At 32.9% G+C, this 13,870-nt stretch overlaps 1 protein-coding gene and 2 non-coding genes across 4 annotated transcripts; 1 reads left to right on the top strand and 2 right to left on the bottom strand.

Moving 5' to 3' along the window:
- Positions 1-3,911: 3,911 nt before the first annotated feature.
- On the bottom strand, positions 3,912-8,109 carry LOC21384610 (heparan-alpha-glucosaminide N-acetyltransferase). 2 transcript variants are annotated; one of them, XM_010099636.2, is made up of 13 exons: positions 7,925-8,109; positions 7,330-7,467; positions 7,159-7,240; positions 6,852-6,928; positions 6,628-6,743; positions 6,415-6,532; positions 6,035-6,151; positions 5,843-5,934; positions 5,250-5,316; positions 5,092-5,173; positions 4,918-5,009; positions 4,623-4,766; positions 3,912-4,338 (listed from the first exon to the last, which is right to left on the bottom strand). In XM_010099636.2, exons 1-13 carry the CDS (start codon positions 8,054-8,056, stop codon positions 4,192-4,194), a joined length of 1,404 nt encoding a protein of 467 aa, XP_010097938.1. In that variant the 5' UTR covers positions 8,057-8,109; the 3' UTR covers positions 3,912-4,191. The 2 variants fall into 2 exon arrangements, with proteins under 2 accessions (XP_010097938.1, XP_024022387.1); XM_024166619.1 differs by lacking the exon at positions 4,918-5,009 and having other exon boundaries at positions 5,045-5,173.
- An 857-nt stretch (positions 8,110-8,966) lies between these two features.
- On the bottom strand, positions 8,967-9,139 carry LOC112091890. The gene has a single exon (XR_002902342.1). It is a non-coding gene; the product is annotated as a small nucleolar RNA snoR127 (small nucleolar RNA).
- A 433-nt stretch (positions 9,140-9,572) lies between these two features.
- On the top strand, positions 9,573-9,644 carry TRNAE-UUC. The gene has a single exon. It is a non-coding gene; the product is annotated as a tRNA-Glu (tRNA).
- Positions 9,645-13,870: the final 4,226 nt, after the last annotated feature.

The raw sequence follows: 13,870 nt of genomic DNA, 5'->3' as shown, positions 1-13,870 counted from the left end.
GTGCCACACAGGGATGAGAATCCCCTAAGGTGGCCGGCCACACTAAGGATAAAGGAATGGGAGATTTTATTTTAAATTCAAATAGGAGATAATTGACAAGCTTTATCTTGGAGATAGAGATTGGATTCCTTTTAGAAGTTTGACTTCTACTCTATAAATAAGAGAATAGTAACAATTTTTGAAACAATTTTTGACCTAATACAATATTATGGCCGAAATTCTCTTAGAGCAAGGGAAGAAAAAATTTTTCTCCAAAACTTTCACATCGTGCATGCGTTGGTGTTTGTGGAAATTCGAGTGTTTATTGTAACCCGTTTTGTCTCATGTGTGCCCACACACACGTCTTCGTAGATTCTAGGAATTGACGTGGAAGACATTGGTTTTCTAAATACAAAGCTTTGGAGTAAGGATTGTTCAAGGTCAAAGAACTCAAGTTATCATCCTAATCGGCCGCCGGGTATTTTTCCTAATTGAGTTCTTAATAAATAAATTAATAAGATTAATTTATTCGTGCATAAATTAATATAATCTATAGAGTATCTCAAAGGTTTTATGAAAATTTTTGTTATACACGATCCGCCTCCCCCCACGCTTCCGCATCTGAATTCAATTCGGAGACCAACAGTGAGTTGTTGCGGGCCACAGTTTTCTCAGTCCGATTCTTGCGGGCCGGCCCAAATCTTACCAAAAAACCAACCCTACCTGGCCGAATTTCACCCTTAGTTGAGGTGCAGACTGCACTGTATTGACATTCTTTTTTGTTTTTTTTTTGTTTTTTTTTTGTTTTTTTTTTGTTTTTTTTTTGTTTTTTTTAACTCTTTCAAAAGAACGGCCATGTCATTTGTTGTCGTTTGCTAAAAACACAACATATCATTGATGAAATCCATTTATCATGTGAGATATTATCTCGTGCATTGGAGAGAAGAAATAGGACTTTATTAGATATGGTATAATCCATGATGAGTTATTCGACATTGTCTATATCTTTTTAGAGATATGCTTTACAAATTGCATATTATCTTCTAAATAACATGGTAACAAAGTCAGTTTATAAAACTTCTCATGAGTTGTAGATGGACATGAAGACATACTTAAACCATATCCACATATAGAAATGTTCTGCACATGTCCTAAATAAGTAAGTGAACAAGTTAGAAGCACATTTGGAAGTGTGCATTTTAATGGAATATCCAAGAGGGATGGAAAGGGCTTATTGCTATAACTTTAAGGAAAATAAAATCGTGGTTTCAATGAAAACAACATTCCTAGAGCAGAGTATCATGAATGATTTTAAGCCTCGAAGCATAATGGTAGTCGAGAAGATGTCAAGCGATACAATCGTATAGACTATTTCTTTATAAACTGAACCACTCAGAATAGAAAAAGAAACCCAACAACAACCTATGGAACTTCAGCTCAGTGAGAGGATTAGACTTGAACCCAAGAGATTCATAGCTAATTAGAAAAACTGTTTTGCCATAATCTTTAGAACATGACTCTGATCCTTGTACTTACAAAGAAGTCATTGAAGATATTAATGCAAAAATCTGGACTAGAATCATTCAGAGATGGAATCTATGGATTTAATCAAGTTTGTGAACTTATAAATTTTAATGATAGGATCAAGCTTAGTGGCTGTAAATAGGTCTACAAAAGGGAAGAGAAATGTATAATGAATGGTTGAAACCTATAAGGTTAGACTGGTAGGTAAGAGATACACGCAAAAAAAAAAACAATCAATTACAAGGAAACCTTTTCGCCTATAGTCATACTAAAGTCCATCTGCATTCTCGTATCCATTACGGTTGCTCTAAATTTTTTGTAAAGTATTGTTATATCTAAAAAGATATCATATTCTATTACATATCTGATCATGAATTGCCCGAATCTGACTATATAGTATAGTCTAATTCAAAGCTCAGCTCTTAAAATCTTTTTCCTTTTCTGGCTGATTTTGCAGCATTCATGAGCAAGTCTTTCAAGGAATTTGATATTAGCATATCAAAGCTTTGGTATAGTTTAGGCCTCATTCAGTTTTTTAATTCAAGTTTTTAATTTAAATTGAGATATAATTTTTTGTGAGAGTTTTTAACTGCAGTAGAAAAAGTTAAAAGTAATTTTTTATGAGAATTTTTAACTCTAGTAACTCGAATCAAAAAAATGAACGAAGCCCTGTCTTTACATTTACTCCGGCACATTTGCTGGGAAGAGGGAAACAGAAGAGCACATAAGCGACGATGCCGTGTTTGGTGCCTTTTCCTTGATATTTCAGACTCTTACACTCATATCCTTACTTCACTGTCTTTAGAAAATACTTTCTAATTACAGTGAGCGTATGTTTAGTATTGAGTTTTTATTAAAATACTATCTAAATACAAATTCAAGTTTTGACTCACTCAAACACAAACTCAAAAAGATTTTTATCTCAAACCATAACTCAAATGTACACAACCAAACACAAACTCAAGTTATAAGTTCAATTCAAGTTATAACTCAAATTCAACTCAAATTAAACTCCAAAAGAACAAACCCTCAGACTCTTACACTCATATCCTTACTTCACTGTGTCTTTAGAAAATACTTTCTAATTACAGTGAGCGTATGTTTTTTATTTCTTTGAAAATTAAGTATACCACAATATTAGTGGGTTTTAATGTAATCTTAATGTCGATTTAATTGTAATAAACATAAATTATGATTTGCTAGAGACAATGAATTCAATGGAAATATTATCAATCATATGAAAAAATTGAATTGACGTGGCTTAGTTGTTGTTTTTGCCTTTGTTTTGTTGCTCTACTTTTCTTAGTAATTCATCGTTATAGTAATTCCAACCTATTGGCTTTTTAATTTTTAATTTTTTGATAAATAAAGTCCCCTATTGCACTTGTTTTGTTGCTCTACTTTTCTTAGTAATTCATCGTTATAGTAATTCCATCCTATTGGCTTTTTAATTTTTAATTTTTTGATAAATAAAGTCCCCTATTGCATGATTCAAGAGTTTATTTGAATTTTTTTGAAAAAAAAAAAATTCATATTTACAAACGTAGAAAAGCCATTAAAAAATATTGATATCGATAAACGACATTCATTGCAAGAAGTAACAAAACCAATTAACACAAATGAAGGATACATGAAGAAAACAGTTTGTAATGTGATGGTCTCCACATGTTTAAATAAAATAAGAATGATAAAAAATAGTAAGTAGAACCCATGAATCTCCTTACAGCAAAACGAAAAGAAATATAAATCTTTCAGGCACATCCCTTGAATCAAATTACACAATGCAAGGGTTATCGCGTTTTGTAGTTCTGCTATTTTTACAGCAATTGCTGTCTTTATATTTTTGTGGAAAGCTAAGAAACCGGATGCACAACCACCATTCCCAAGACTTATAATATGCCATTTTGTTGTACGAGAAGTACTCATGATCGGAAATTTTAATATTTTTCTCGACAATTTGCTTTTGGACGTGTGATGACAGGACCTATCACCTATTCAGTCAGTTTATGAGTTCAAATTCAGAATCCTATTAGGTCTGTAATTTGTTGATTTTCTGCTGATAGATTTGTCATTTGAACTAAATAAAACAAAATAAATAGATCAAAGAATGTATTTAAATGTATCCAATTTGGTCTATACGTTTTGATTTTGATTTAAATGTATCCAATTTCGCTTGTTCACTATATGTACAATTTTCTTTTCTTTTTGCTAGCATGGTTATCCTATAATATTGAATTTTCAGAATAAAAACCGTTTAATAAGCTTTAAAATTATCTGGAGGAAAAAGAGGAAAAAGAAAAACAATTTAACAAAAAAAGATGAGACTTCTAGTTGGAGTGAACGCCAGGTAATAGTATTCACGAAAAGTTTTCATCCTAAAATAGATTACAAATTGTAGAAATGCGTTTGAGAGATAAAAGAAGGTCCAACTTTCTTCAAGTGATCTTAATAATCACAAGTTTAATAAGAAATCTCAAGTAAATTTACAAATTGATGGTTACTGCCAATTGATAGAAATATATACAAGATATTGCAGAATGGCAGGAGTGTTTATTCAACCGAACAGCCACAGGTCCTGTAAATGTCTAGTAGTAGCAAACTTTTAAGTTGCCAAAAGTTTTTACTTTTGCTTCTTTTTATTTTTTATTTTATTTTTCAAGAAGATAAACATATGAAAATTAAAAGGGTTCAAAGCTTCCAATATATGCCAAGACGATGCAAAATGCCAGAGACAATGCTCCAAAACAGAATTTCTGCAAAGATGACATAGAGCAATATGCCTACCCTTCTTGAATGCCAGACTCCGATGAAAATATGCTTTTTGATCCAATATATCTGCAGTTGGTTAACACAAACCATTCATAAGTCTTTAAAAGTACAATGACAGACAAGAATTTTGGGTCTTCTTGTCGGGAAAAATCAAGTGCAACTTTAGAAATTGGAAAACTGGATTAAATGATCAGAAACTTGTTCAACTTTTTTCCAAGATCATGTAAAACAAAATTGCACGATGACTAGGAAATCCAGCTTAAAAGAAAGATATTCATATCTGATTCAACAAAGAAACTTGGTTCTCAACATTTAAGGACGCCCAATTTGAGGGAAAAACGAGAACATACTAGTGCATTATGGGGGTCATCATAATACCACCCATTAACGAATCCCGCAAAAATGCCTGCCGCTGCCATTACGTAGACAAGCATGGCGTTCATGCCAATCCACTCCAGTGGCAAGAATACGTACCTGAAATTTGAGATATCAACCTGGCATTGCAGTATGTTGAACTTTTATTAGAGTTGATAAGACCTCATCGAGAGAATATTTAGCTCCGCTACGTGAAGACTATATGGTTTGGCAACTTGAACAGGAAAACAATCACAAGAGAAAAACTAAAATTCAATTATAAAACTATACCATTATGTAGAAGGATGAGAACACCAGTGCTGCCGCTCCAGATGTCACACAAATATAGCTAAGAGTGTACAATTGTTTATTTAAAGGAATTGCTGCGGTTGGGAAAAGAAAAGTTGTAAATTAATACCCAAAAGTATAATAAAATAGTTGCACGTTTTGAAACTCGGTTCCCACCATCTGTGAAGTGAAGAATAATTCCTGAGACGACGAGAACAGAACCCATCGAGATCCAGTGCTTCAGTCTTTCTTGATGGCCCTGTAATTAAAAGTAGGAGCATATTGAGCAACATTTGACGTAGTGATGCACTAACTAAGAAAGATGCAGAACTAACCTTCAAATGGATAAGCACATGCCCAAAATGCAGTCCAATGATTGTGGAAAGAATAGCAGATATAGAGCTGCAGGAGGAAGTAAAATTCCAGTAAAAATAAGTTTCGGAGACTTTAAAACTTGCAACTTGATCAATAAACACATATGACTGCCTTCTTCGTATTACCTATTATCTACAAGAATGGAGCAATCAAGAAGGTTGGTTCTTCACTATACGGGTCCAAAGAGAAAGGCCATGTCTCTTAGTATCGTGGTTCTAATTGTCAATGATTTTTTCCTACTTCATGTTTCCAAGTTTACCAACTATTACAGCTCTTAATCCGAAGGCATTCAGAAGAAAATAGTGAAATTTTAACGAAATTAAAATATTCTACTTTGCTCAAATATGACCCGAGAAATTTTGTTGTTGCTGCCAATTTTCAAGCAATTGGTCATGTCTCTAGAGCATTGGTGCTTAGCTTCACTCTTCAATCGCCCTAAAGCAGGGGATTTAAATATTGTAAGAAATAACTCGTGTAGCACACAACAGATAGAATTTGACTAGTCGGCTGACTTGCACTAAATGTATATAGTATACTGATAAAGTACGCAAACCTTAAAATTCCTTCAGGTTCAAAAGGACCATAGCACCATGAGGGAGCATCCTTCCGGAAAGGCCCTTCATATGGGGAGTTCTCGGTGCAAGCCTGTAGAACTTAAATTGATGAAATTTTGAAACTACTACTTATTATACACACAGTATGGAATTCACAGGTACATGCAGTGTCAGAAATAATAGCTACACACTTCAGATCTTCTCCAAGCTGGATGGCGATACATGTGACTGAGTCCCAGGACTTTTCTGTCTATGTATCCTACTGCATTACAAGGTGGGTCCAGATTTCCCCTCACACCGCATGCTACCTAAAATCAACAGAGAATACAGATGATGATGATGATGATGATGATGAGACTTTGTTTTGATCTGTCCTTTTTGCTCCTTTAAACATTCGAGCAGGGAAGACAGTGCCTTATATTCACTTGGACAAGCGAAAAACAAAGTACCATGACTTCAAATTTAAAGACTGCCTAAAGTGAAGGATTATCTATTGACGTTTGAAGGATTTTTATTGATTTTATGCAAGTTGTTTGTAGTTAAAGACAAGATCTCCGAGATAGGGGCTCACATTGAAGCTCTTGCCATAATTGATACTATCTTTATTCTGGACAATGAATTGCCAATCAGGAACATATGTCCCATAAAGTGCAGCCAAGTACACAACAAGAACACCTGCTCCCACAATCCTGAAAATTCAGCATCAGCAAATTCGAGTCAGATTAGTTAACAAATATTATAAGATTGCACCATGGGGACAATAATCTAAGCATCATATACTTACCAATGCCAAAAGTATAACTTGAATATAGAGAACCACCCAGGCGGAAGATCCTCCACTTGCGAATCTCTTGAAAAGATTTCCAATACAGCTACAACCAGATAAGCAAGAGCAATTCTCTATAAAGGGGAGGGGGGAAAAAAAGAATGGTTACATATATCCATGCCCAATAAAACTATGCTCTACGAATTCAATACTAACAAAACAAATACGCAAATGCAAAATACCTGGAGAATTCCACACCACCTTATCTCTTTCATGTCTACACCATATGTTAGCTCGTCGGGAGCATGTGAGAAACCACCTTCAAACATAATAAGGATTGTAAAAGTGAGGTCTAGAATTGTACTTTCTATTATCCATTATTACGTGAGAAACAGCTTGGAATTGATATTATCTACAACTTCTTCCTCTTCTTTCTCTCCTAACTGGTTATATAACCTTGCAAAGATATGATATATTGTAAAAGTAGTCTCGACAGAAGTGAGGCATATGAAATACATAGGACATGGTATGATACAAAAGAAAACCAACCTTGCAATAGAAGACCCCAGAACAGGAGTTTCAGAGTTCTCAGAATCACCTTTTTGATGGCACCTAACTGGTCGGGGATTCTCTACATGGGAAAAGAAAAAGGATTGACAACCTGAGTGGTCATTTCTTCGCTTCCATTTGTTGATAAGACCACTCAGAACTTTAACTAACCTTTAGAGCAAGTGCAATAGCCATCCCCACAATGAACAAAAAGAAGGGCATTACAAAGTCGGCGAGATTGCAACCATTCCATGGTGCATGGCCAATCATAGGCCATTCGCCGCCAGCATCGTCCACCAAAATCATCAACTAGAATACGTATGACGACGTTAAAAGTAGGCAGTATGCAAAATCACAAACAATTGTTGATGAAAAAGTAATAAGCAACAAGATATAAACATGTAAAACTACTGAACCTGCTGGCCATGATATTAAGATTTTTTTTTTTTTTTTTTTTTTTTTTTTTTACCTTTAAAATTTTTTTTTTTTTTTTTTTTTTTTTTTTTACCGTTTTCGACTTTTATTTATATCTACATACATGTGGTAGAAGTTATAAGGGATTAAAGCCAACCCGGTTCCAAAAAACACTCTTAAAGCAACTTCTTACAGCAAAAATAGGATTCTAACAGCGGGTCTGAAGACTCAACATATTATATAACCGCTTATCTCTTTTTCTAAGGTGGTACATACTGAAATAGTATAAAGTTCAGAACTTGAGAACAACTGAATTCAAAGACAAAAGAATTAGAAAATGATTGATAAGTACCGCAACGGTAAGACCACGGAAGATGTCCAGAGAAGCCACGCGTTTTGGTTTCTGAAGCTTTTGAACAGGCACATCGTCTTCCGGTACAGAAACATTGTGTTGGTGAGTCGTATCTGCTTTGATCTCGGCCATCGGAGCTTCCCCAGTTCAGTTCAACCTTGACGGACCAAAAATGAAAGGAAAAAGAAAAGAATTGCCAACACTACCTGCTTTGATCTCGGCCATCGGAGCTTCCCCAGTTCAGTTCAACCTTGACAGACCAAAAATGAAAGGAAAAAGAAAAGAATTACCAACACTATAAGAAAAAAGATACCATGAGATTCTGTCATCTGATAACACTGATGTGGGCCCTGACTGAAAGGATAAGACAAATCTGTTCGTGCCAATAAAAATCCAAAAGAAAAAGAGAAAAGTATGCCAAAGATGCAAAACGACATATTAATCACATAAGACAAACCAAAAGAAGCCATGTGCAACATATCAGTCCTTACAGAACTAGTATCACTGTATTATTAGGAAAATAAGCATCATTCAGTGACAGTATGACATCGGCAAAATGTCTAACTGCAAATTGTTATTTGTATTTTGACCTGTACTCGTCAAACCACAGTTTCAACATCCCCGGTACCCAATGTTTCTGAAGGGTATGCAAATTAAAATTTTAAAGTGCACTTTCTTTAAATGAAAAGAACCCAAAGAAAAACATTATTCACAAAATGGGTATTGAAAACTTTTGAACAATAGATGCGCTAAAGTCTGTCTCATAATGCAGCATGTTGACCCTTTTTTACCACTGTCTCCAATTATCACTTTCCACTCTTCTTGTCTTCCTTTCCTCGGTTCAAACTCATGTTCTTTACACATACAATATGCAAAAAGTGAAAATACTGCGCATTATAAAGCAGAATATGGCTCACAGAAGCATTTTAGCATCTAACTAAAGATGTCAAATTTGTGGCAGAAAACTTGAAAGGACTGGGGACAAAAGAGTAAAAGACTCAACTTTATCATCAGAACTAATCTTAATTAAGAGGAGGAATGTTCTGGTCAGCAAACGACCAATCTCTAGTTTATCATCAGACGGATGCGCTTCTACAAGAGGCATCTATTATCCAAAGCTTGATCAATTTCATACAAGATATTCTGAGCTTTGAGGAACTATTGTGCCTTTTGGAGCACGTCAATGTCTGATTTGGCTAAATTGCATCATTCCAGATATCAACAACACCCAGTTAAAACTAAGTCAACTTTCTTGATCCCAAGGAAGGGAAAAAATAAAAAAAAGAAAAGAGGAAAAACAAATCTTGGAGATACTTTATTCTATTCTCTGTTGAATGTAAACACTTGACGCTGAAACTATACTTCATCTGTTTGGTTGACAAGAAACGTAGGAAATATGAGATCAGAAAATTCGCCTCAGAGAACTGTCACCCACACTTTACTAAAGGTTTCAAATTTTCCTTGATTTTCTCGGTGACCAAACGGGAAGTTAGAGAAAAGTGAAAAACTGAGTGAGGAGATGAAGAGAAAAACTCTCTGACTGAGAGTATCTCTTATTCTGGCGGCAAGACTGGACAGCGCAGGGAACGCAGCTCAGCAGATACCCAACAAAGATTTTATAAAAACTTTTAATTCAAAAGAACACAATTCCGTTGTCGTCCAGCGGTTAGGATATCTGGCTTTCACTCAGGAGACCCGGGGTCGATTCCCGGCAACGGAAAGCTCTTCTCTTGTTTTGTTTTATTTTCATAAAATATAAATGTGTTTTTTTTAAGATTAGTATTTATAATTTCGATATTGTAATCTTCAAGATGTTTTTTTATTTTCATAAAATATATTGTGTTTTTTTAAGATTAGTATTTATAATTTCTATCTAGAAAATTAATAGATTTTTTTTAATTTTCATAAAAAATATATATTTTTCCAAAATTAGTATTTATGAAATTGAAATTTAAAAGATTAATATTCTTCTCTCATTTTGTTTTATATTTTATAAAATATATTCTATATTGTACTCTAAAAAGATTTTTTTATTTTCATAAAATATATTGTGTTTTTCTAAGATTAGTATTTCTATATTGTAATCTAGAAGATTTTTTTTTTATTTTTCGTATTTTTTCCCTCGTTTTGTTTTATATTTTCATAAAATATAATTGTGTTTTTTTAAGATTAGTCTTTATAATTTCTATATTGTAATCCACAAGATGTTTTTTTCATTTTCATAAAATCTACTATGTTTCTCTAAGATTAGTATTTATAATTTCTATCTAGAAAATTAGTAGATTTTTTTAATTTTCATAAAATATATATATTTTTCCAAGATTAGTATTTATGAGATAGAAATTTACAAGATTACTATTCTTCTCTCATTTTGTTTTATATTTTCATAAAAAATATAATCGTGTTTTTCTAAGATTAGTATTTATAAATTCTATATTGTACTCTAAAAATATTTTTTTTATTTTCATAAAATATATTTTGTTTTTCTAAGATTAGTATTTCTATATTGTAATCTGCAAGATGATTTTTTATTTTCATAAATATATTGTTTTTCTCTAATATTAGTATTTATAATTTCTATCTAGAAAATTAGTAGATTTTTTGAATTTTCATAAAATATATTGTTTTTACAAGATTAGTATTTATGAGATAGAAATTTACAAGATTAATATTCTTCTCTCGTTTTGTTTTATATTTTCATAAAATATAATCGTGTTTTTCTAAGATTAGTATTTATAAATTCTATATTGTACTTTAAAAAGATTTTTTTATTTTCATAAAATATATTGTGTTTTTCTAAGATTAGTATTTCTATATTGTAATCTACAAGATTTTTTTTTTATTTTCATTAATTTTCATAAAATATATTGTTTTTTTCTAGGATTAGTATTTATGAGATAGAAATTTACAAGATTAATATTCTTCTCTCATTTTGTTTTACATTTTCATAAAATATAATTGTGTTTTTCTAAGATTAGTATTTATAAATTCTATATTGTACTTTAAAAAGCTTTTTTTATTTTCATAAAATATATTTTGTTTTTCTAATATTAGTATTTCTATATTGTAATCTACAAGGGGTGCATTTGAATTCATTCCACAATGATTTTGTTTTATGTATGAAAATGGAAATGAAAACGTTTTCGTTTTCATTTTCATTTCAGAATTATTTCTGAAAATGCGTTTGGTAGTTTTATTCAGAAATTGATTTCAGTTTTAACAAAATACTGAAACTGCGTTTGGTGGTTTAATTTTTGAAAACATGTAATAGTATTTAAAATAATAATATATTAAATAAATAATAATTGAATCTCAAATAAAAACACTAATAATTAATAAAATAATTTAAATTACATTACAAATAAATAGTAAATAATTTAAAATAAGATAACTTAGTGATTGATTAGTAAAAAAAAAAGTTTACTTAGTGAATAATCTTAGCTTATATTACTGCCATAAATACAAATCTCACATTTGATTAGCTAGATGATCCCTAAAATTAACCATGTGATTACGTTGTTGCCGACCACCCATTTTAGATGTTTCTGCTTCTTGTGCGTCCATATCCTGTTGTTGTCCCTGTTGCCCTTCTTGTTCTCCCTCAATATCTTCTAAGGGCAAATCGACATCATATTGTCTAAATAAAGGATCATCTCGCGCGTGCATCTTAATTAAATTGTGGATCACACAACAAGCAATTGGTATAAGCGATTGTCTTGGCATCCAATAATTGGTCATAAACCTAAGAATTTTAAACCTTACTTTCAAGACCCCAAAGCACCTCTCTATGGAATTACGTAGTGAAGAGTGATAATAATTGAATAACTCTTATGGTCCCGTTGGTTGGCCATTGTTTCTAAACTATTGAATATGGTACCTCTGACCACGAAATGGTGCCAAAAAACCTTGCGTGTTGCTGTAACCGGAATCCACAACATAATATTTTGGGTTAGGTGGCACCAAGAATCGATTCTCTAGATCTCTCAGTCTCAGTTAACACTCTGGAATCAACAGTTGATCCTTTCCATCCGGTATTGATGTAAGTGAATAGCATATTGAAAGTACACGCCGCCATTACAGTTTGAGTACACGAATGTCTTCTTCCTTTATAGACTGCCCGTTGATGTGCATGTGGGACAACCATTATGTGCATACCGTCTATTGTACCAATACAATCCTATTAAAATACATAAGGCGTGAGTTATGATTAATATAAAATAATTTGTCATATTATTAGTTTATGAGCAGAGTCAGATTGTACCTTAAATCATGGCCAGTACTTAGGGTTGTGTCGAATCTCTTGGCATGGCCAGTATTTAGGGTTGTGTCGAATCTGGGGGGGGGGATGTTCATATTTGGTGGTTTTATAACTTCAGGTGCTAATGCAGACAATGAGATAATCACATTAGCAAAATGTCAGTGCATTGTCTCTCCAGAATGAGAAAATCTATCTTGTATTTCTCTATTGCGGTCTGAGTGAGCAATCATTCTTAAGAACATCCTTAGTGATTCTTCTGATGATATACTTGAAGGAGGCAAGAGGTTGTGGTCTTGAATTAACTAAACAATTACTTCGAATGTGTCTCGGTGCATACAACACACTTTGAACAAATTTTCGGGATGTCTATACAATTGTTCTAAAACATATTCTCGTCCAGTTAACGCAGAATTACGAAGAGGTTGCCTAGTTGGTCTGTTTATAAGCGACATCAGCAATTGGACACAAATTTGTGGCTCTTCATCATCATCTGATGAGTGAAGAAAGTCAACAATTGTGACATCATCCTCACTATTTGTAGCATCAGAATCCATATTAACCTAAAAAAGGAAACATGACTAGAACTAATCAAACATCCATATAGCATTAATTAATCAAACATCCATATAGCATGAATTAATCAAATAAAGAACTCCAATTTAACCCAATCCGCCTAGAAATAAATAACAAAGTCTAACAAACACAAGTCTGAGAGATAGTTCATGTTAGCGTTTATGCCCTTAGGAATAAATGTAACAATATTCTTTGAGATATTTTGACTATTAATAAATATTTGTTTATTTTATATATCTATGTATTGTCCTCTTTATGTTCATAATAGTTGAATGTATGATAAGCAAACTGAAAGTCTGAGACTGTCATTCTAAATCTTTAGGTCATGCATGTAATGTGAAGAATATGCGGAAGACAAGAATCTAAATATGGTAGTCTAAATCTTATGATCCACAATCGAGGGAATAAAGTTGGGCGCTTTATTCATGTTAAGATTGTTATGTTGTCTACTTCCTAACGGAGACGGCTTGTCTTGGTCATCGGAGGTGGGACTCCATGGGTGGAGACATTGATATAGTTTCTAATGGTGAAATCTATATTAGATCGGACCAAAGTTGAATTGTTTTAATTAATAATTCTGTTTGAATAAAACAATTCACTTTTGACAAATTATATGTTGTCATCTTAATCCTGAGATGGATGATGAACCTGTATACTTGACTTGTATCCTTGTATGTATTAAAGGGAGACATCCTGACATTATGTAAAGGTACGCTTGCCGGTACATTGAGGGTATGACTCGTGTATGCATAGATTCGTTATTCATAGATAGTGGAATCCATAGCTCCTATAAAGAGTCAATGATATCCTCTTATGCATTATCAGTGGATTGGAAAATATGAGCGCTCAGCCATTGGACTACTCTGTGTTATCTAATGGTTTACTGTTTGTAATGATACGAATAGTATTTTTCTGATGGTATGATAATGGAACATAAGATAAATGTAATCGGGAAGGTAAAACGGAACTTGACCTCAAGTCGATTACGGATATCCTATGGGGATGATACACTAATATATTGAGTCATGGACAAGAGCTAATCAGAGTTTTGTAAATACGCTATATAAATCGAGAGTGCAGCTCTAGGCTTTTAGTGGAATAGCGCTAGAGTTTTA

Source organism: Morus notabilis, unplaced genomic scaffold (assembly GCF_000414095.1).
Source record: "Morus notabilis unplaced genomic scaffold, ASM41409v2 Scaffold1940, whole genome shotgun sequence".
Lineage (NCBI taxonomy): Eukaryota > Viridiplantae > Streptophyta > Magnoliopsida > Rosales > Moraceae > Morus > Morus notabilis.
This window is presented reverse-complemented; position numbering and strand designations above follow the sequence as displayed.